The sequence below is a fragment of the Dermacentor variabilis genome, chromosome 8 (genome assembly GCF_050947875.1).
Source record: "Dermacentor variabilis isolate Ectoservices chromosome 8, ASM5094787v1, whole genome shotgun sequence".
Lineage (NCBI taxonomy): Eukaryota > Metazoa > Arthropoda > Arachnida > Ixodida > Ixodidae > Dermacentor > Dermacentor variabilis.
The window spans coordinates 64266213-64288677 of NC_134575.1; the positions used below are offsets into that span (position 1 = coordinate 64266213).

Below are 22465 nucleotides of genomic sequence, written 5' to 3' on the forward strand. Positions count from 1 at the left end.
GTGCCAGTCACATTATTTGCGATATGGTTTAATAGACTAATGGAAGCACGTATTCTAGATAATAGTGAACCAGTAAGTTCTGATACCGTTTTCAATATTTAAAGAAATTATTATCGTTCCCTGTTTTAAACGGAATGTTTATTGACGTCTTACGCCTTGCGGCCTTCGCCTTATTACGTCCTAATCTCTAACTTGCAAGCGATGCATGTTGCATGCTCGCGCGTTTTACATTTCTCTCGGCTCTCAAGCTTCGATCCAGCAACTGGAAATTTGAAAGTTAATAAAATATTTTAGGCGGATATTCTCTCTGGAGAAATATTATGGGAGTAATCATATACAAGTCAGGCATGCTTATATATAGTACACATATAGCTGCGAGTCCCATGCGTGTGGATGCTACTCTTAGAATTGTTGTGCGTGCACAAGTGAGACGCTGCTGCTACTCCAGGTACACGTTTTCCAAACAAGTGCTCACATGTGCTAACAATGGCATAATGCATAAAGGTGATTCCAAAAAAGCTGTCGTTTGCATGGCTTTATATCTGCAAGTATATTCGTTCCCTTCTTTTCTAGTTTTTTTTTTCTGGCTTTTATTGCGAATGGTGCAGACATAAATTAGGTACCCTTAATTCGCCCAAAACCATGGCACTTCTGAATTCCTTTTTCAACTTCTGCTCCGACACCGCTTCAAAGCCCGCACATGTAGTGGAAAGTAAAAGTGAATTGTATTGGACGAGAGTATGTTAATAGCTTAAAGTTTGTGAACTTAAAGCTACCTTGACTTCGTGACTCAGCTTTGTCGACCACAAGATTGGGCGTTAGCGCTTCGGCGTACTGAAAATATGCATTTTTGTATTACTTGCCTAATGAGCGCATGACGTGTACAGCATTGCGCTCACTGAATTTGAAGTACAGTCCGAATACATCGATGTAAAAGGTCGCCGCATGGGAATTCACAACAGACGACACGGTGCTGCAGAGAAAATGAAAAAAACGTATATGTGTAAGTATTCAACGACATTATCGAGCTTCAACTAATAATCTACTCAGTTTATTTTTTCCGCATTCCAAGCATGCATTACGCTGTAGAATATACTTGTGGCAGGACGGCATAATTGCTGATTACTGACGAAAATTCACGGTGCAATAACAAGGCAAGAAAAACATCAACAAGGACACGCGCAGGTTTCGTTCTTAGCGCTTTTCCTAGTTCCCGTCATTCTTGTCCTTTTAATGTATCCGCGCTGGCAATCTTCATCTTGCTTTAAACACTCGTAACAAACACAAGCGCAAGGTGGACAATACAAAAAGGAGATATATTTGCGCTAAGGCTCGGTGTGAATACGCAAGTATTAGCTTAATTTATGTTGTAAACCTTTGTTTGAAGACACAAAAATTCTTTCAACACAAATCCCAAACCACACGGGAAATAATCTAGGCATTCTACATCAAAAGATTAGGAGAGACTTGCGTTAGCCATGCATCTTTGTATCTGTTTGAACGCGGATTTCGGTATCATCACAACACGTGTGCTGCAACAACACGTGCACAACCATCACAACACGTGCCAAAACCACTTTATGATTATGAGGCACGCCGTAGTGGAGGACTTCAGAAATTTCGACCACCTGGGGTTCTTAAACGTGCACCTAAATCTAAGTACACGGGTGTTTTCGCATTTCGCCCCCATCGAAATGCGGCCGCCGCGGCCGGGATACAATCCCGCGACCTCGTGCTCAGATGTGGTAATCTGAAGTAGTGTCTTTTTGTGGCTTCCTGGTTTGGCTTCCCTACCTCCTGATATGTTTAACTGATGTCTTTATACCCCGTCATTTTCTTATGCTGAGGTTCTTTTTGCAATCACATATATATATATATATATATATATATATATATATATATATATATATATATATATATATATATATATAATGAACGAGAAGAAAGGGGGTTAACCGAGGGGCCCGATTTTTTATTAGTCATATCATAAGAAGCCAACAACCACTGATACCAAGGACAACATAAGGGAAATTACTTGTGCTTAATAAATGAAATAAAGAAACGTTAGATTATTGGAAATTAAAGTGCATGAAAAAACAACTTGCCGCAGGTGGGAACCGAACCCACAACCTTCGCATTTCGCGTGCGATGCTCTACCAATTGAGCTACCGCGGCGTCGTTTTCCCATCCACTTTATTGGGTATTTATGTGTCCTAGTAGAACCCTGGGAGTGTTACTAGGACTACTACTAGGAGACTACTGTTACTACTAGGACACATAAATACCCAATAAAATGGATGGGAAAACGACGCCGCGGTAACTCAATTGGTAGAGCATCGCACGCGAAATGCGAAGGTTGTGGGTTCGGTTCCCACCTGCGGCAAGTTGTTTTTTCATCCACTTTAATTTCCAATAATCTATCGTTTCTTTATTTCATTTATTAAGCACAAGTAATTTCCCCTATGTTGTTCTTGGTGTCAGTGTTTGTTGGCTTCTTATGATATGACTAATAAAAATCGGGCCCCTCGGTTAACCCCCTTTCTTCTCGTTCATTACATAACGAGGGTCTCGAATCCGGCAACATTGATGCCTTCAGGTAGCATATGTGGGTTTATTGACCAGTTGCCTTCACCCTAAAAGATCACGTTCTCGTGACGCCTGCGGCAGAAAAAACGTTCCACATCCGCTGTCAAGGTCTGTGAGTGGTGGCGCTGGCTAACACTCCCAGGGTTCTACTAGGACACATAAATACCCAATAAAGTGGATGGGAAAACGACGCCGCGGTAGCTCAATTGGTAGAACATCGCACGCGAAATGCGAAGGTTGTGGGTTCGGTTCCCACCTGCGGCAAGTTGTTTTTTCATCCAGTTTAATTTCCAATAATATATCGTTTCTTTATTTCATTTATTAAGGACAAGTAATTTCCCCTATGTTGTCCTTGGTGTCAGTGTTTGTTGGCTTCTTATGATATGACTAATATATATATATATATATATATATATATATATATATATATATATATATATATATATATATCGAAATGGAAAACAGTGAAGCGCAATAAATATGCACAAAGTCATTCGCGCGCGACTATACCATCCATATTATAGCGCCCATATTATAGCCGCCCATATTAACACAAGTTAGACGATCGCCGGTCCGACTCCTCCATTGGCGTACTCTCTAACGCCATCACGCATTCAGCTGAAAACCATAAAATAAACTGTCTAATAAGTCTGCGCGCTCAGCTTCTGCCGCAAGCTGGAAAATGAATTGTGGTTCGCGTTTGGAGCTGGTTCGCAGCATGCGTTGACCACAGCATTGTCTGGCCACCTACCACACTTTCTCTGTGACCTTGTGACAGACCTGTCTTTATCAATAACTCTAGCACACGTTGTTCGATGTGAATACGAGGCTTGATATGGACATGGCACCACTCGCGACGAATATCGAGTGAAAGGCACGTCGAGCACAATAGCCTACTGTTAGCACTTCGAGGAATTCCTCTGATATAGAGGACGAAGCACACGAATGTCCAGTTCAATTTATTCATGAGCCTCACAGTGGTGCAAGGTGGTCCTTTATGAAAGCGAACATACGAGCGCACGGTCTGTGCTCTGCGGAGGCTGCTTTATGCGCCAGCAACAGGCAGCAAGGGGAAGCACATCCGCTTGTAGCGCCATCTGTTGGCGGCCAGAATAAGCAGACACAGCTGATCGGCAAGCAGCTGTGAACTGACTCCCACGCCAGGTGGATGCGCCACAGGCAGGGCCTGGAACTCAGCGTGTGCTGCTAGCAAACATCACTCGCTACCCTAGCTCAATAGAAAGGTGGAAGGAGAAACATATGCCCGCTAGTTAATAAGCACTTCCAGCGTATTTTAATGCGTAAGTATTCTTTGGCGACTACCGCAGCAACATCTGTCCGCCACGTGAAAATGGTAATGCCTTGTATCTGCACAAGAATGCGCAATGTGCGAAGTTAAAAAAAAGAAAAACGAAAAGAAAGCAGATTTGTATTTCACAGTATTGTGTTTAACGCACTTGGCTATTTGGACAATATACAGGTTCATGTTCACCAATTACTATCTCTGACTGACATCTCTGATGCAAGCAATATTATTAGGATGTGAAAAAGCACGTGCATCTTTTATCACTGATCAAACTGCCTGCAAAAAGCTGCTTTGCCAACTCGTCCTTGTTTGAAGTGTTTCCAATGCGCTATAATCACATTGGCAGATTTTTTTATTGTGTGCGCAAACAAACATGTAACGTTTTATTATGAAATTTTGATTGTACCCGACTCCTATATTGCATTAAAATCTTAGGCAGATCTACTCTGAACAAGGGATTCATTCTCTCATGATAGCTTTCGACAATATCATCCAGTGCTTATTGGCTGGTTGAGGAATGCGCCATGCGAAGGCAGTAGTATCGACATAAGTATTCATCCGAGAATATGTCCCCAAGTGAAAATCATTGGATCAAAAGTACCGACGCCAGCTTTGGTGGGGATGTATGTGTTCGTTGCATGAAATTCGAGAAGTTGAACTCTGAGCATCTTATTTGCTCTGTAGTTTATGCTGGTGTATATCTGTCACAATGGTCCAATTTCATCATACAGCACATTGATCATGCTCTTGCATGTACTACAAACAACTCATCATAAAGGTCACTGTCATTAATGAGCTTTTGTATGCATACGACTTCAGTGCACATACTTTGTATGCAATTCATAGTCATCCTCAAAAATCATGTTGCTCATACGACTACAATGCGTACACATGACACGCCACCTCACACACCTCATACATAATCTCGTCAGGTCTACGCAACATATCGCACACATGTCATACAAGCTCTACGAATTCTTATAGGACATCGCATAAATCTCGTGGACTTCGTGAAAGTCAGCGTACGACATCATACAGATCTCGCCCATTTTCTAAGAGAGCTCGTTCAATATGCATAGCATATCGTTCATTTCTGGTCAAATCTGTGCGACATGCATACATCTTGTTCAATTTCTCATACAAATTTTACAATAGGGAGGTCACACATTTCGACGTACAACCAGTTGCAATACCTTTTGAACAATTTCGTTCTCTCTTCTTTTCTATAGCATGCATGTAAACGTACGCAGTTAAAAGTTTAACACTTGCAAGGCTCCCTGTATTGATACTTTTTGTAGTTTTGTATATCTAGACAGCTTTTTTAATCAAGCAATAATTAGATGTTGTATATCATTTTATCCCGATATGCAGGGTGGTTTCACCTTCTTGTTCAACAGCAGCAACAATGCGAAAATCGTTTTCTTTTAAGATGAGCACGCGTCCCCCCTCTCTAAACGAAGGCTAGAATATATTTCCAGTGATAATACGAAGCGCGACTCCTTTCCAATACAAAAACCACTCAATAAGTAAGGGCTTAAACGGACTCGGCTTTACAACGTGCAATTTTTTTGTTCCTATACAGTCAAATGTTCCCACTAAAAAGATAAAGAGGGCAGTGCGTTTGAACGTTCATGCTAGGTTCAGCAACACAGCTAATGACGTTACTTTAGATGACGGAGCCCGGCGTAAGCCACCCATCTATTCTACGTTGACTTCGGAGCAACGCGCGTTCCTATTTGCCTACTTCATACGAGGAAAGGTAAAAGAAACGTTAATTCTTCTCTGAAAAAAAAGTAAGTAGGCGCCAAGGTAGAGCGCTACAAAATTGCTTAGTTTTGTGCCGCCACTTACTGTGGTTGCCACTTACTTAATTAGACACCTTACAGGACCTCGCATTTCGCGACAGCAGTTTTGACAACGACAAAATATACCTGTGATATTGGAATTCTAGGAATTGGCCTGTAGGCACACCTATTGCCAGATGGACGTTATTGAAATACCCATAAAAGCTATAGATCTGTCATTATATCTTTAGCCATTCGAAGCGCACAAAACCAAGAAAATGACAGACACAAGCATATAGACATTAAAAAAGAACACATTCATTCGTACTATATTCGTGCAACTTCCTGATTTTTGCCATATAGGACGTATGGACAAAACAGAGTACTCTGTAACTGGCATAGTAAATTCTCAATGTTTCTCAGAACACGTATATCACTGTCTCTGTGGGGTAGTTGAAAGATAGTTGTCTTTACCGTTAACATGTGTCTTATGACAACCTGAGAGCATTAACTGCGAAATCCGGCCGAAGCCACGCAGTTTTCAGCATTGCCCAACTTCCTGTGTCGTGTTCTGCGCTACGATATTTCCGGCATATTCCATTATTGCTTCTCAAAGCATGTGTTTTCAAAACTGAGGCAGGCACTAGCACCATGCCTATTTACTCTACAACCGTGTTCCACACTAGAAAGGAGCTCAACACAGCGCATTCAAAGTGTTATGTTTCAGCTGGAGCTCAAGAACACCATTCTATATCAAAGATAATTAAAAGAACTTCTTCACATATATTGCTCGCCATGTATTCTACAGCTCTAAAATTCAGTTTGTTGATAATTTGGTAGAACAATTAGTATGCGATATAATTATTTAGTTGATAATTAACAAAACTGCAAATTTATGACAAACTTCAAAACACTGTTCTTCGAGCTGTGTTTCCAGCGCCTAAATCAGAAGGCTAAGGCGTCGAATTCAGTGTATCAGTGATGACGCGTTGGTATCACTGATGACACTTGATACGACGATTGTCATGGAAAACATGCAGTAGCATTAATTACGAGAACGCTTTTGTTCTTTTCGTCTGCTAAGTGTCCTCATCTCCACCAGTCTGAACTTGATAAATTCTTCCTACCACAGCACAGTGAGCTCTCTCAAGCTTGGCAGTTCCTGCTCGGAGAGTCAAACTGCCAACTGTGCCTATCTATACACTGCATGTGATGCTAAATTTAGCTGCGTTTGCGTCATGCGTGGGCCCTCAACGGCACCATTAGTACACGTAGCACATGCGTGGTCACGTAATAACGTCTCTTCTGTACACAACAATATAAAAGCAATTCGCATGACATGCATTCATGCGTTACACAAAGCCTACACGCTTCGTTTATGATGCAGCTAGTGGGGACCCTACGTTGTAATCTCGCTGTAGCGCTAGCTCCCTATTCGTACTTCACTCGTCGTGGTGAAAGGTAGCGGGTGCGCATTGGCATCCTTTTGTTTTGCAGCCCATGCATTCTCTTCACGGCCATTTCTGTACCGTGCGTGTCTAACGCGGGTGCCTCATAACCGATCAACCTTGAAATTTCGGCAAAAATTTGCGCACCTGTAGGCCTTGTAACTCCTACTCAGCGCGGGATTGCGTTTGGTGGATCATACCTATTCTGGCTGAGTGTGCTGTCTCAAATGCGACCACTCCCACTAGGACCGATCCATGTACTGCGAGCTATGCTTCTTGGAACGCTGAGCGAGTGGTTAAGGTAAGTTCCACTCACACCATGCGTGGCGCAACAGCAACGCCACGTGTACAAACAAAACATGCATCATCACATTAGGGCTTTTATTTTTTGTACCCAACAGCAGCAAAGTAAGGCGCGTGGCAGTACCGTTGCGAAGATATAAGCGATAATGCTTCAACGTATTTTGATTACATGTGGTTTTGGCAAGCGCTCCCCTCTGACCGATTTTAAAGATGTTTCACTTCAAAAAAAACACTCAATACCTCTAACCTCGTGGTAGCACCTAGGAGCCCTGCCAGGAAAAGGCCTCGCAGTGTCACGATGTCGGAAAGGCTTTCTTTAATGTAGTAAGGAACAATCTGAAATGCAAAGCCCGTTGTCACTACGATTAGCTTGCAGAAGTATCTCAATGAACTACGAAAATTGCATGTTTTATTTTTCTCCTCAGTATGTTTTCCACGCTAATAGCCTTTTCAACAACAAACAGTTTCAAGAAACAGGATCGCCTCTGCTTCATACGTGAACATTCTTGTAAATATTTAGTGCCGTGAGTAACAGAACCTGGTCAACCTGTGTTTTGGAAAGCAGTAACAGTAGACATCACTTTAAAGTAAATCTTACAGTTACAATTTCTATATTAAATTATAATGAAGGACAGTACTTGATGTATTGTGCAACTAAATTCATTACCAACAGAGCCGAATTACTCGAACTTGCCTTTACAGTTCCACACAATTCAGTATGTGCCGTGTCTGCCGGGTCTACCTGCACCGTCTATGTTTTTCGAAATAAATCCATGTGTGCATGTGCTTGTTATTGTGTGGGGGTGTGTTCGTGTTTAAAATTACAATTGCAAAATGGGCTACTTGGACTTGGTTTATGGTTCCGTACAAAGCTCAGCGCTAACCCAAGGGAAGAAAGAAGGACACGGATGACACGAGCTCCTTGTGTGCGTGCGTGCGTGTGTGTGTGTGTGTGTGTGTGTGTGTGTGTGTGTGTGTGTGTGTGTGTGTGTGTGTGTGTGTGTGTGTGCGTGTGCGTGCGTGCGTGTGCGTGCGTGTGTGTGTGTGTGTGTGTGTGTGTGTGTGTGTGTGTGTGTGTGTGTGTGTGTGTGTGTGTGTGTGTGTGTGTGTGTGTGTGTGTGTGTGTGTGTGTGTTGATATTTCTCTACATCGTTGATTTGCACTTTAGTTGATGAATAAATTGTATACAAAGTGCTAAAGGAGAACTTTTTCTTGAGTTGGCTTCGTGCAAACGGATAGTTTCCAAATTTAAGTGAAACCCCGCCGGGCCAGCTCAAGTACTCCTCTATGAGATAAACTGTGGGGATGGAATTGTCGAAAACCTGATGAATACAGAAATGAACATCACTTTAATCTTTATATTTTATGTGCATTATAATTTTTCCAATTGATAAAAGTCTACAAAGATTAGCTTATTTCTCTGCAAATCTCGCCTTTGGTAATTTACTTGTCTTCTTTTCCAAAATAACAATTAGGCAGATGTGTCTGCATGACGCAACGCAGAATACATATACTTAATCAGTACCAGCCTAGGAAAGTTCTTACACTTTGAACTAGGGCGCATAGGTAAGCACAGTCCAACTCAGTTGAAAGCGTCAGGTTTATTAAATTTAGAACTTGGCTGGTGACATTCTTAAGCTTTTATTATTTAGCCCGGCCAGACAGCTACTGCTGACGCAACTTTAAGGTTCGAGCTTGCTGGCGTGTTTCACACAACCGTAAACGTAAACAATAACCTATACACACGCTTCATGACGGTAAATCACTATACTGTAATTGTTACCTGATCGTAGCTGCTGATATCGCCGCTCACGAAGGGGTCGCAGTCTCTGTACCAGTAGATGATACACACAGCGGCAATGGCCACTAGTAGAAAGAAGAAAAGGACGAAAGCCGCACCGGCCATGGCTATTCTGAAAAATCGAAGAGCCACAACCTCATTTTTAACATCTTCCCCCTATTGTTCATTGCAAAGGTGAGAAACGCTTACATTCTGGCAGCACGAACATTACTGGCTGCCATGTATCGTTGCACCACCATCTGGTCAAATCCCATGCGCACCAGGATGTAGGGTAGCCCGCCTATAAGGCAACTCCAGAAGTTGTCGTCACTCGTGATGTCTACGTTCATTCTGAAAGCAGGCCCAAAGTCACCTTTATTTTCTCAAACTTCCACCCAGTTCTTTCTTACACGAATAAGTTCACTTTCACATTGGCGCCTGCTTTCTTTTTCGGACTAAAGCCTAGACAGGGTTGCTGTGGGACCAGGTCCCACAGCAACCCTGTCACACGTATGTCACACGTATATGAATGAATGATTCTTCCATGCAGTTGTGATGCGAGAGAGAGAGAAGTGGTTCTTGTATGAGTCTTACTACTACCTTGTCTTTTTTGGCACATAGTAGTGGGTTAAAGCAGGCGTCAGTAAATCATCCAAGCCCTCGTCAGCCGAACGAGCTTTGGGAGAGAGCCTTGGCCAGATCCTACCTCGGGGATCAGAAACGGCTGATCGCGAGGCCCCAGGAGACAGCCCGAGCTCAATTCATTCTGAAATGAACGTGCCTCTCTAAAGCTACATATACATAATAAGGATGCTTACTCTCTTCCTCTCTCTCTCTTTCTATTTCTTTTTGGAGTAAGTACATTTTAGGTACATTACTTTGCTCCTAGTTCTTGACTCATTGTGGATGCGCACTGAAAACTACTGAAATGTGTTATTTCGTTTTCATAAAAAATGCATTCCTTTCAGATTTCGAATATGAAAGAATTTTAGTCTCAAACTTAAAATTCCAGTGAAGCCGAGCACATGATTATATAAAAAAGCTTATCAGTTGTGTTTGAAATATTACTTTGTTCTTTTCAAACCAACATAACAATTTTGAAGCTTTACAAAAAACTATAGATATTGTTCAATAAGCAATATTTCACAGCACAGTACTATAACATTACATTTTGAAGCTTTCATTTGTCGTTGCCGATACAGTTTTATCTATGTGTACCGGCGGCGTCACGTATAAAACTGCAAAAACGTTGTTGCCCACGTTGAAGCCTACAAGGGGACAGCAACTATGTTATCGCATATTGCATTATAATGATGTTGTGCATGACTTTTGTGGAGAAAGCGACTAGTCCTGTCTCAGTCAACAGCTACACCATTTCATGTAGATCGTACACTGCGAATATAGTTGGATAACCGTGCCTGGCACAAGCATAGAATGACAGCCTCGCATTGACGATCTTAGAGGCCTTGAGAAGCCGCTGGTCCAGCCCCATTTGATAGGAAAATTAGAGAAAACTGTGAAAAACCAACTTCGATAAATAGACAGCCTTAGTTTCCTACAACCGCATTGTTGCGGATTGCTGGCATATTTATCAAGTTCGTGCATTACTGTCAAGATTGACATAATATAAAAAGGACACTATAACCAAAATCAACCTCCTCCTCAATGTTTTTACTTATGCTGCAGGATCTTTTTTGTCAGTTATGCCATTTGCGAAACCTGCTGCCTAAGGTTTCCACTAAATTCTGCAATGTCATTTCTGGTTTCGGACTACGTTTTGTAGGCTACTGCATTCATATCCTGCCACGTTAAGACAAGCACTCGGTCAGCTTGCGCATCATCGCGTTCGCGATCACTTTATTGTTTAATGAACACCTTGCTGCACGTGACAATTGGATAAGGTGAAACACATACACCTATTACAATGAACTATGTACGTGTCTTTGTCACCTTTCTCCGTCACCGTACATTGCACGTTTATAATTGCCCGACTAGTGTGACAGTCTCTTCTTGCATCATAGTCATGATCTAGAGAGGTACATTCATCCTAACATAACCTGTTCCATGCGAAAGGACGCATTCTTTGCGCTGTGTTTAGTAATATGCTGTTTTGAGGGGCCGAGGCTACAGTTACGATGCGGTCTGGTCCACGTGAAGTGCCATATTCTGATTACTCATCAAAAGGTGTTTGTATATGGCCTAGCCACATCATGATCAAAACTAAAGAGTAACCACAAACTTAGTCTTACGGTCATATGTTGGATACATTTAGAAAACTGTTGTAGCAAGTTTTGGCATTTTACTTTAGCTCTTGCGCTATAGCAAGACGGACAGTATAGTGAAACACGTACTAAAGGGAAAGTTCAAGCACGCCATGATTTCCGGAATCCTTTGCCTTTTCAAAAATACACCCTTTACGATTTATAAAACAAACGTGGCATGCGACAAGGCACTTAGAGAGGCCAAGTTAGCAAGTGAGCCTCGTAGAAGCTTAAGTACGTTAGTGAGTCCATGAATTCGCATGAATACACCAACGAGAATTTAAAAGAGTCTTTTTTGCAAACGCATACCTTCAGGTGTTTGCGTGCAACTTTAACTCATACCTGAACATGTATTCGGTGACGTTCATATCGCTTATGGGCCGCAGTGGCTGGGTCACATATTTGGAGTCGTAAACAACCTTGGCTATAATTGTGAGTGGTGATAAAAACATCACGAGGGCTTGAGCGCAGTCCGCCCAAACCACACCACGCAGTCCGCCCTTGAATGAAAGAAAAATGAAGCTGCTGCGTTACGACATACATTGAATGAAAAAAAAAACTTGGCACAGAAGAATATTTCTTGCTGGGGCATTTTTTACATTCTTCAAATAATTCACATATTTATTATTACTTTTATCTTTTTTTAGTATAGGAAACCGTTGCTTTTTTATGAGTAAAATAGTCGTTTAAACAAATAAATGCATTCAGATGTCCTCTCAAACCTTCTACGACAGTCTTATGTATTCTAATTAAGGTTATCTTCGTCAGTACAGTCCTAAGGAAGGCAAATGTAACGCGTGCTGCTTTAAGCACGCCACAAGACTTTTATCAACGAGAGACACAGAAGTCCTCTTCAAGGGAGTGTCTAAGTAAGTTGTTCTTGTAGCTCGAAACCTGCTTTTTACGAAGTGTCTAAAGATACGTCTGTCGCATCAAGTTAATCGGTGATGATATAGTGGATTCATAAGGGCAAATTCTTACGCAGTGCGGCATCCGCAAAAGTTTATACAGCCTGCGGAGTACAAAGATTGGAATAAGTACATCGAAGTAATACCCGCATACCTTACCGTCAAATGAGCTAGCTGAGAGTCTACGCAAACCAAATGGAGAACCTACGTGCAGTGCCTGTCTTTGATGGCGATTATTGCCGGTGGGATGGAATGAGGGCTCGCGTTTTTAAGAGGCACCTAGAAAAGGCAGTTTGTGTCAAATGCGTTATAGATCAAAGGTTACAGAGGGATGTATGTAAAATGCAGTAGCACTCCCGTTCGGATGCGTACGCATAAACAAACAGTATGCGGCTTAAACAAGTAAAGTTTGCAGCTAGTGCTTAATAATGCAAATGCATAATAGCTATAATGATGATCATCTGGTGACGTCGCGGTAGAATAGGTAGTTGCCAAGCTGGGCTACGCGGCCGTGATACCACGTTGTATTTATTTTTTTCGCTTTCAAGTTGCTTTCTTTTTCGCTCTGCGGCACTTTGTATCACGTGGCTAAAAATTCTTTTGCCACTTACATCTCACAGCGGCAAGATGACAGAAAGCAGTGCGTTCTCACTACCACACTACACCCACATCTACTGGACCATCAGACGCGTTGATATTACAGTAGGTTTACTCCGCTGGTTTTTAATGTACTGTGTAGCAAACGCAAAAGCAGTGCAATAAACGTACTTAGCCGAATGGCCCAATCAAGGTGTCTGTCGGGTAGCGGTGAAGATGCACTGCTTGCTGCCTTGTTGCCGTTGTAAGATATAAACTTTCACCACGTCAGCCAGATTGACATAGAGAAGGAAACTCTAAAAATCTTTCAAAATAATAAACTGTAGTTATCTGCTATCGCTAAAGAAACGAGTACTGTAGCGAGGCGATCTAAGATTCTATAATGCAAAGAAGGGGAATGGCGTGCAGACATGGACACAAGAGAAGAGTAGGGGACAACACCACTTCTCTTAGAACGACAGGAAGCTGAGCTAGTTGGTAAGGATTCATAATGCAAAAAAGAGGTGAGGCGTGCACACAGGACACAAGAGTATAGAAGTGGACACACATTCGTGTTGTCCATTTCTCTACTCTTGTGTCCTGTCTGCACGCCTCACCTCTTTGTTGCATTATGAACCACTTCTCTTCTCTTGTGTCCGTGCCTGCACGCCTTACCCCTTCTTTGCATTATGAATCCTTACCAACCAGCTCAGCTTTCTGTCGTTATAAAGATCGAAGGTTCTAACGGGACGCCAAGAACCGACAACTTGCAGTTGTTAGTCTACCCGTGATATTAAGGAATGATTGCAGAGTGTTGAGGTTTCTGCCACATTGTTTGCGATGATTTAGGCGTTTCCGAAGCCGAACGCATGTTAACTTTATATATATTTCAAAATTCAGCCTTTTGTCAACAAAATATTTAACGCCTAAAGCCAATTCTAGACGTCTTTCGCGTTAGAAACGCGAACCCTCAGACGCGCTTGCAATAATTGCCATAAAAGCATTCTGGGTTCTCTGTCACGTTAGCGCATAAACGACATCTACGAAATTTGAAACTTTAAGTACAAGAAGCCGCATCAAAGTATCGGTGTGATGTGAACAAGGTCAAGCGTGCGTTTAAACGTATATATGTACAAGCAAGATACTCATGCGGCGTCGTACAACCTCGACCATTTTCCAAGCTTTTATTAGCGGTCTGCATAGGAGTATGATCAAAGCACAGTCTCCCGAAAAAGAATGTCAAGAAGGATTACTTCTGACTCAAAGGGTAGGACAAGGGTCTCTCATACATTTTCGCGAATGAAAAGTGCAAGTGACTCGAAGAGCGGTCAGCGGAGCGCCCTGTTCGGTTAGAAATGAGCTTCGTTGCTTCAAGTTCACGTTTCTGCTCATTTTTGAGCAGAGTTTAGACTTGGGCAAGTTCGTACTTGCTGCATATCGAAACCACAGCTGCAACACGGACGTATTGTTACAAAACACTCAAGTGGATTTGTTTGCGGAGTGTAATCGCATCAATGCCCCACTTGCAATATGTAGTCGTATTATCGTGTCTAGACGCAGCGAATGGAATGTGTTTTTCGTTCTGTGAGAGCATTCCTTAACGTTATGGAATCATATATGGCAGCTGTTGCAGCAGTGATGAGCACGCCTGTCTTTACACAATCAGGCGAGCTTCACCGCAAACCACACAGCAGGAACGTGGACCCGAAAGAAGGAGCTCTTTCTCGAGCTTACGGCCGACACAGTTTAACGTAAAATTGACCGAAACCAACGCGATTTTTCGGATATTCTGCCATAAATAACTGGCAGATCAATCTAACGTACCTGTAAATAATCTGAAGGAGTCGTGCGACGTACCTTTAGGCACATCCTTCTTTTCTGGATTGTGTGGCATATGTCACAATCCTAATTTTGTTCTACATTGGTTCCACAAAGTAAGTGGGATGTAGTTGCTAAAATCTTCCGCTAACTTAATATGACACATGCGGAACGCATATAATTGAGCGCTGGGTTTTCTGTCGGTGGAGCTTGTTGCAACTTTATACTACAGAACACTCCTAATTTCTTTAACTCATAAGTTCCAGTCATTGGGACATCCTAATCTCGTTCCACATACTAAGTTAGTTAAACGTATTTGGAACGAAGTGTCGCTAACCAAATAGTAAATATGTCCCACGAGATTACGCATGTAGCTGGGAGCGCTATCCCAGCTAGGCGCATGTTACCTGAGACGTGCAATCAGAGTAAGTGAATATTGAGCATCCGTGTTTCATTTTGCGTGCAAACCAGTCACAGTGCGACTTAAGCTTTAATTGGAAAGGAGGCCGAAGACACCACGAAAAGAAAGCAACAATTCATGGTTCGATGACTTTCGTGGCTGGCTGCGCCACCGTCACGGTTCTATATTTATCGCTGGTGTCCGCGCGAGCGTACACAGCACTGTCACTGAAAATGATTTTGACAATATAGTTCTGAATAAGTTCCTATACACCACCAATTGCGATTGCAAACTTTACTTGATGTGCTTGATCGAAAGTGACAGTTCTTTAGCACTCTAAGTGCTCGAAATATCTACCTATGAGCAAAACTGACACTAACACGATCTCCCGCCTTCCCCCTGATTTCCCTGGATTTCTACCGATGGAAGATGAAGGAACGAGGTGACTGCTCTATGCTTTCCTCGTCACATGTAGCACTAATTTAGAAGTACCGTACCTATGTATGTACTGTGGCGCGAGAAACCTTATGTCACCTTAAAAAGGAGAAGTCCACTTATGAAAACGTTCGCTCCTGCTTTCCCTTTGTTCTCGTTTTGCTCATCATTTTCGAGAATCTAATTTATTAATTTTCAACGAAAGGCAATGAAGTTCTGCTGTTCAGTTTCCTGCAAAACATTTAACTGGCCAAGAGGAAGAAACGTACGTGCAAGCGTAATATATTTTATCGGTGATTTTCGGGTACGGGAGCCTTGCAACCCCGACTATATTCTTTAAAATTGTTGAGCGCGTACTGGGCGCCTTCAGTTCTGCAATTAAAATATTTCTGTAGATATCAACTAGAAGTTATGCAGCTAAATTTTCTCAATTTGATGTTAGGCAGCGATTATACCCCAAGTAATAGTGTTGTAACCCTTGTTGGACATTTCCCGTGAAACTAATAATATATATATATATATATATATATATATATATATATATATATATATATGTGTATATATATATATATATATATATGTATATATATATATATATATATATATATATATATATATATATATATATATATATATATATATATATATATATATATATGGCTGAACAAATCACGCTGGCCCGGGTAGTACAATGAAGAAAAAGAGTACGACGTACATTTGGGGGGGGGGGGACATAAGCACAGATATTTGACAGACGTTTCCGCTGGTCCACCAGCCGAAACGTCTGTCAAATATACTCTGCTTATCCCCCCCCCAACGTACGTCGTTCTCTTTTTCTTCAGACACACACACACACAAACACACACACACACACACACACATATATATATATATATATATATATATATGCATTGGCAGAACGTACAATAAAATTGGCTCTATGCACAAGGATACAAATCGTTGAAAGAAGTTATGAAGGTACGCTTCTACGCCATCCATATGAAGAAAACAAACAATGACTGCAACCAACAAAAATTTGAGTCTCGCATTTCCTTATGGTCGTGCCGCCCCACGTTTGATACAACGAGTGATGTAGAAACGTAGCACCCAGCTACCGCTACCTTTGTCTAGCAGCAACATATCTCCAAGGCGATGGTTTAGAGGCACCGTTTGCAACGGAAGCAATCGCAGAGCCAAAAACGTCATGAACGCCATGTTTTGAGTATCACCTATAGCGGCAGCCTTAAGCAGAACTCCTGGACTGGTGTGATCCACACTCGGAAGTATTTCATGTCTTTAGGGGGCTGTATGCATGCGTCGCAAAAGTTTGGTAACCTCGATGCTTCGGAGATAAAAAATCTCACAAGAGGCAAAGCAAGAAATCTTGTATTATGAATGCCTTAGCCTAGCTGACACAACATAATAAATTTTATTTGTTCTTTACACTTGATGGTGTGCAACGAGTAATGGTGAAAAAATTATCACAGTGATAGTGGCACAGTACACTGCGAAGCTTTGACAGCAATTATTTAGGAACCGCGAAGTTTCATACCGGGAGATTAAAAGTCAAGTTTTGGTTATGAGCGCATAATTCCTTGAAGTACCATCTTCGTAAATTACCGGATAATATTTTTGTTTTCTGTAGTAAAGTTTATGTAGTAAATTCGAACGCAACAAGGTAGATAATGAAGTATTTACATATTGAAGCATATTTAATTATAGACCGCATTTAAAATAATACGTTCACAAAGAAAATCACCAACATATTTATTTATTTATTTATTTAAAGATACCTTACAGGCCTCAAAGTGAGGCACTGAGTAACGGGGGCAAGGCATAGAAAATACATAGAATACAAGACATCTATAAACCGTATCTGTTTACAACCTACAACCGCAAGTACAACTGAGATGAAGAAAGAATTATTTAGTTCACGATTCACTAGGGAATATCTTGGACATTTTCTCATTACTTGCGCAGTCTTCGGAGAAAGGAATAACTAATTCAAATTGCAGAGTATGCATAAATTACCAAATACCAACTTTGAAGTATTGATCGGAGAAACAAAATATATACGGAACACGCACTTTTGCACTTAATCGCAAACGTTTCTGTATACATTGGTTTCCAAGTTTGAATATGCATGTATTTGGTGTCGTTTACAGCTAATAGCCATTTTAAACTACCTTTGATAGATGCCCAATTCTACTGTTTGACTTGGATTATTTTAATATGCGAGATAACTTGGAAATAATTTGAATTGTTAGTTCGACTAATTCATTAGTTTCATTATTAAGGTTAACTTTTAGGTGGATATTCCAATGATTTCTTTCAAGCCAGTGATTCAGCAAGGCATATTGACTGCGAAGAAATTCTGACGATGAGACCAATTTCATCGCAATTTGCCCCAGGACATGTATTGATTTTAGCTACTTTTGCCTTGAAATGCAGTGGAAGGTGTTTCATCAAAGGTCTTTTTAAACAACAGTGTCTGTCAGTAGAAGCTTCATGGCGCTAATTTCAGATCTGGTGCTAGTTTCGAAATTGTATAAAAGTTGATGTGCCTTCATGGCTCAGCAGTCATAATTCGCCAATACCAGTGAATATACAAGCGCTCGTAGTCAAAAATTTGATTGGTGATTCTTGTAATTGGTCAGTTGTCCATCCCAATTTTTGTGCAAGTATGCACGTGTCTACGAGCAATCCAGCTCAAGGATCAGAAACGTAATACCTGCAGCAGGCGGTTTTTAGAAATTCCGTGGCATCTATAAAACTCCTGGTATGGTAAGATGTCTTACCAGAGCCGTGTACACTGTTCCTGCTAATCCAATAATAATGTTCGAGTAGAGAATGGGCACAGGGAACACTGAAACAGAAATAAACACAATATATGGTCTATGAAATATTAAAGCGCAGTACTGTTCTAATGTAATCGTGCGTCAATGTAGGTTAAAGCTGCGGGAAAAATGAGGACAGCGAAAAAACGCACAACACACCACGAGCACAGTTGTGTCCGTGGGGTTTTGTGGGCTTCTTTCGCAGTCGGCGTTTTTCGCACAGTTTTAACCTGCTTTCAAGTATGAACCAACTAGCCCTAAAGAACGTGCGACTGAAATTGTGTGCATTTTTGTTGTTGTGCAAGACATGTTGCTTAAAAAATAAAGTGAATGTGAATGGCATGTGAATGTGTTGAGGTGGATACGAAACGTCACCCATAAGGTGCGGATGTCAATGCAGCTTCTGTGTTTCAAACTGTCAGATCAAAGATCCTGGTTATTTTTGCGGATGTTGCTTCTTTTTTAAAGAAAAGTCACCTGTTCTCCACCAATGCAACTTCCAATTTGTGTCATCAGTTTGCGTCACTTCTATTTTGCGTGTTCTCTTATTCCTAACTCTTTCTCCATATAAATTGTGTGCACTACGTTCGTTCAGTTCAAATCGGCTCTGTAACTCATTGCACCTTCCTGTGTATTTTTATTAAATTTTCACTTTCAAATTAGGATATCAGTTCACCAAGTCCCTGTTCTTGACCTTTGCATTGTTTCTGGATGCATACCCTACGGTGTAGCCCGTCCGAGTCAAAGAAACAGCCCTACGTAACGATCTTTTGCTGCTGGTGGTGGTGAAAATAATGCAGGAACAGAGCTTTCCCAAGCTCCTATGACAGACACAAGTGATGCTTAAATGTCCCAGATAGACAGCAACGAATATTACTGCAGTTCGCAGGAAAGTATGGATTACATTTCTGTTTTTTTTACGCTAGCGAATTACGGAAAGCCTTGCATGATGTCAAGATTGAAAACGGACAGCTAAGCCAAACTCTAGCATGGGTGACAAGAAAAATGAGCACACGCTCGAAGAAATTGAAGCCGCCACAACAGAACCGTACCGTATTAACGGAGAACTTGAAGCTCTCAAATGAGAAGCAAAAGGCCTCACTGCAGAGGGCTAACAGAAAGCGTTCGTTGTGGAGCGCTGCCACAGTTTAGAGACACTTCGGCTGAAGTTTGCTTGCGGCTCCAGCGGGCATGACCTATTAATTGAGCAAGGAACCCGTCTTCCATCAAAGACACTGTGCAGACGCCTTCAAGCCGGGAGTGCTCACGGAAATAACCGATGTGATCAAACATTTTATTTTCAGTGATGGCGGACATTGAAAAGGACGCAGTGCTTTTCATGGACGAAATGGAAATACCAAACCGTATTCAGTTACGCCGTGGCTGTGACTCGTTCCTCGGTACTAAAGCGCTACCTGAAAGTGACCAGTCTGCTAACCACACATTTGTGTTTACTGTTGAGGGGACGAACACTCATTGGAAGCAGGCCATCGCGTAGCACTACACAAGCACTTTCGTCAATGGTGACAAACTGCACAATTTTTTTTCATTTGCTCACGTTTTGTACTGCATGTATTTTCTGTCACGTGTGACAAGGGAAGCTTAAACCTGGTCTTGTGGAGAAGTCTGAACTTGCACAGCGCCCGCAGCTCTGTCCCTATCTGCACTGTGCCCCATCCTTACATCGCTGAAGAGCTCTTGTTGGCCATGCCCGACCTTGCACATGTGCTGAAGAACATAAAAGGTCATCTTGCGCGGAAGAACCGCATCTACATGAGCAATCAAATTGTTTCGTAATTCTGTTTGCAAAGCAATATCAGTAGAGCACAAACAAATTGTCTTGAAATGAGGCACCAATAGGATTGGATAGCATTCAGCTTTATTTGTGCCTGCAGTTGGGCGCTGGCGCGCCCTGACGATGGCCCATGTAATCTAAGAGGTCGCCGTTACTCGGCGCGGGTCTCCGCTCGCCGTTGCCAGCTCACTGCGTCCCTGCCTTCGGAGCACCCCGAGGACCTGCTGGACGGCCCAGAGCTGTTCTTCTTGGTCGTAGCTCTCCGCGGCTGCCTCGAGCCGCAATGGGATCTTTTTTGATCTTGCTTTTTCTGGATTTTTAACGCATTCCCTCAAGATATGCGTGTAATCTGCGGTCTCCTTCCGGCAAACTCTGCACTTATCGATCGGGTATGTCTCAGGGTACATGAGATACATCAGTCCCGTGCTCGGTAGCGATCCCGTCTGGAGCTGTCTCAGTAGTACCGCATCCGCTCGACTCAGCCTCGGATGCAGGGGTGTGAGAGTCCTGCGAGCCAGGCGGTAGGCCTTCGTGATTTGTTGTAGTCCGTCATGCGGTCTTTTGTTCCGAACTACGTCGGACGGTCTGTCGCCGGGGCGCGGTTGGTTAGCGCTCGGGCCGCTGCGTGTGCCGTCTCATTGTGGTTTTCACTGCGTTCCGACGCGTTGCCCACGTGCGCCGCGAACTACTTGAGTCTCACTTTTCTGTCTTGTAGTTTGGGCGCTCGCAGTACGCGCTCGGCCTCCTTGCATATTTGGCCTTTGGCGAAGTTTCGCAACGCCTGTGGTGCACTATGTGGCAGTCTGCATTGGTGATGGCCAGTGAGATGGCTACCTCCTCCGCTTGTTCCACTCCGACGCCTCTCACGCACGCTGCCGTCCTCGTGGCGCCGGTTGACGCCTCTATGACGACCGCTGCGTAGGCGTTCCGCTGGTATTAGGCCGCGTCCACGTACTGCGCGTGCTCGTCGGCGTGCTCGTCGATGAGAGTCTTGGCCCTCGCCTCTCTTCTTTCCTTGTTGAACTCGGAATTCATGTTCTTCGGTATGGGATCGATCCTGGAGTCGGACTTCTTCGGGGACGGGGAGCTTCACCTCCACCTCGTTCGACCGTCCTATTCCCAGGTCGTCCAGTATCTTCCTCCCAGCTTTGGTCATGGACAGCCGCTCCAGTTGAGAGGTTATTTGCGCTTCGGCTATTTCTTCGACCGTGTTGTGTATCCGTATTTGTAAGAAGCGGGTCGTGCTCGTAGACTCGAACAGGCCCAGAGCCTTCTTGAACGCTCTTCTGATGATCACGTTGATTTTGTTACGTTCGTGTTGGAGCCATCTGTGGTAGGCTGCAACGTACGCGACGTGGCTGATGATGAAGGATTGGACGAGCCCAATTAGGCTCTCCTCTCATGCCAGCCTTCCGGGAAGTGTCTCGTTTGAGGATTCGAATGGCGTTGGCTGCTTTCGCCATGAGACGGATGATGGTTTCACCATTTCTTCCGTGCTTTTCGATGACCATGCGTAGGATCCTAAATTTGGCTACCTCAGGGATCACGATGCCAGATTTGGTTGCGATTCTAATTTTTTCGTATTCGCGTTGTCTGGTCTTGCCTCTGCTCTTTTTGGTAGGTGGGAGTATGAGAAGCTCTGATTTTCTCGCCGAACATATCAGTTCGGTGCCTTCCAGCTGGTCTTCTATTGTGTCGAAGGCGGCTTGCAGTGCGCACTCGATGTAGGTGTCGCTGCCACCGGTCACCCAAAGCGTGATACCGTCCGCGTAGATGGTGTGCCTGACGTCTTCGATGCCCGCGAACTTTTCGGCCACTTCGATAATTACCAGGTCGAACAGCATCGGCGAAATGACCGATCCCTGAGGCTTGCCGGTGCTCCCGAGCTTCTTCTCTTACATCTGTAGGTCGCCTGCTCGTAGCTTGGCGGTCCCTGTCCGTGAGAAAGTCCTTGATGTAGTTGTATGATCTTTCGCCCATGTTGAGCTTGGAGACTTGGGACAGAATCGCCGAGTGCTTCACCTTATCGAAGGCGCTCTGCAGGTCAATCCCTAGGATTGCTTTGTTGTCGCGGGCGCTGTCGTCATCGTCGATGATTTGGTATTTGAGCTGCAGCATCATGTCCTGCGTGCTTACGCAGTGTCTGAAGCCGATCAGCGTGGCCGGGTACAGCTCTTCTCGTTCCAGGTAGTTCTGCCACCTGTTGAGCAGGACGTGCTCCAGCAGCT

At 43.0% G+C, this 22465-nt stretch overlaps 1 protein-coding gene and 1 non-coding gene across 2 annotated transcripts in view; both read right to left on the reverse strand.

Annotated features, from left to right (window-relative positions):
- Positions 1-22465, reverse strand: part of LOC142590282 (sodium-coupled monocarboxylate transporter 2-like) — a 42589-nt gene that overhangs the window by 4199 nt on the left and 15925 nt on the right. Inside the window, exons 6-11 of the mRNA XM_075702273.1 lie at positions 18404-18471; positions 11811-11968; positions 9418-9558; positions 9211-9340; positions 7675-7763; positions 864-973 (exon numbers count right to left, since the gene is read on the reverse strand). Coding sequence (XP_075558388.1) covers positions 864-973; positions 7675-7763; positions 9211-9340; positions 9418-9558; positions 11811-11968; positions 18404-18471 — 696 coding nt within the window. The remainder of the gene's footprint in view (positions 1-863; positions 974-7674; positions 7764-9210; positions 9341-9417; positions 9559-11810; positions 11969-18403; positions 18472-22465) is intronic.
- On the reverse strand, positions 2103-2175 carry TRNAS-CGA (transfer RNA serine (anticodon CGA)). Its single transcript has one exon. It is a non-coding gene; the product is annotated as a tRNA-Ser (tRNA).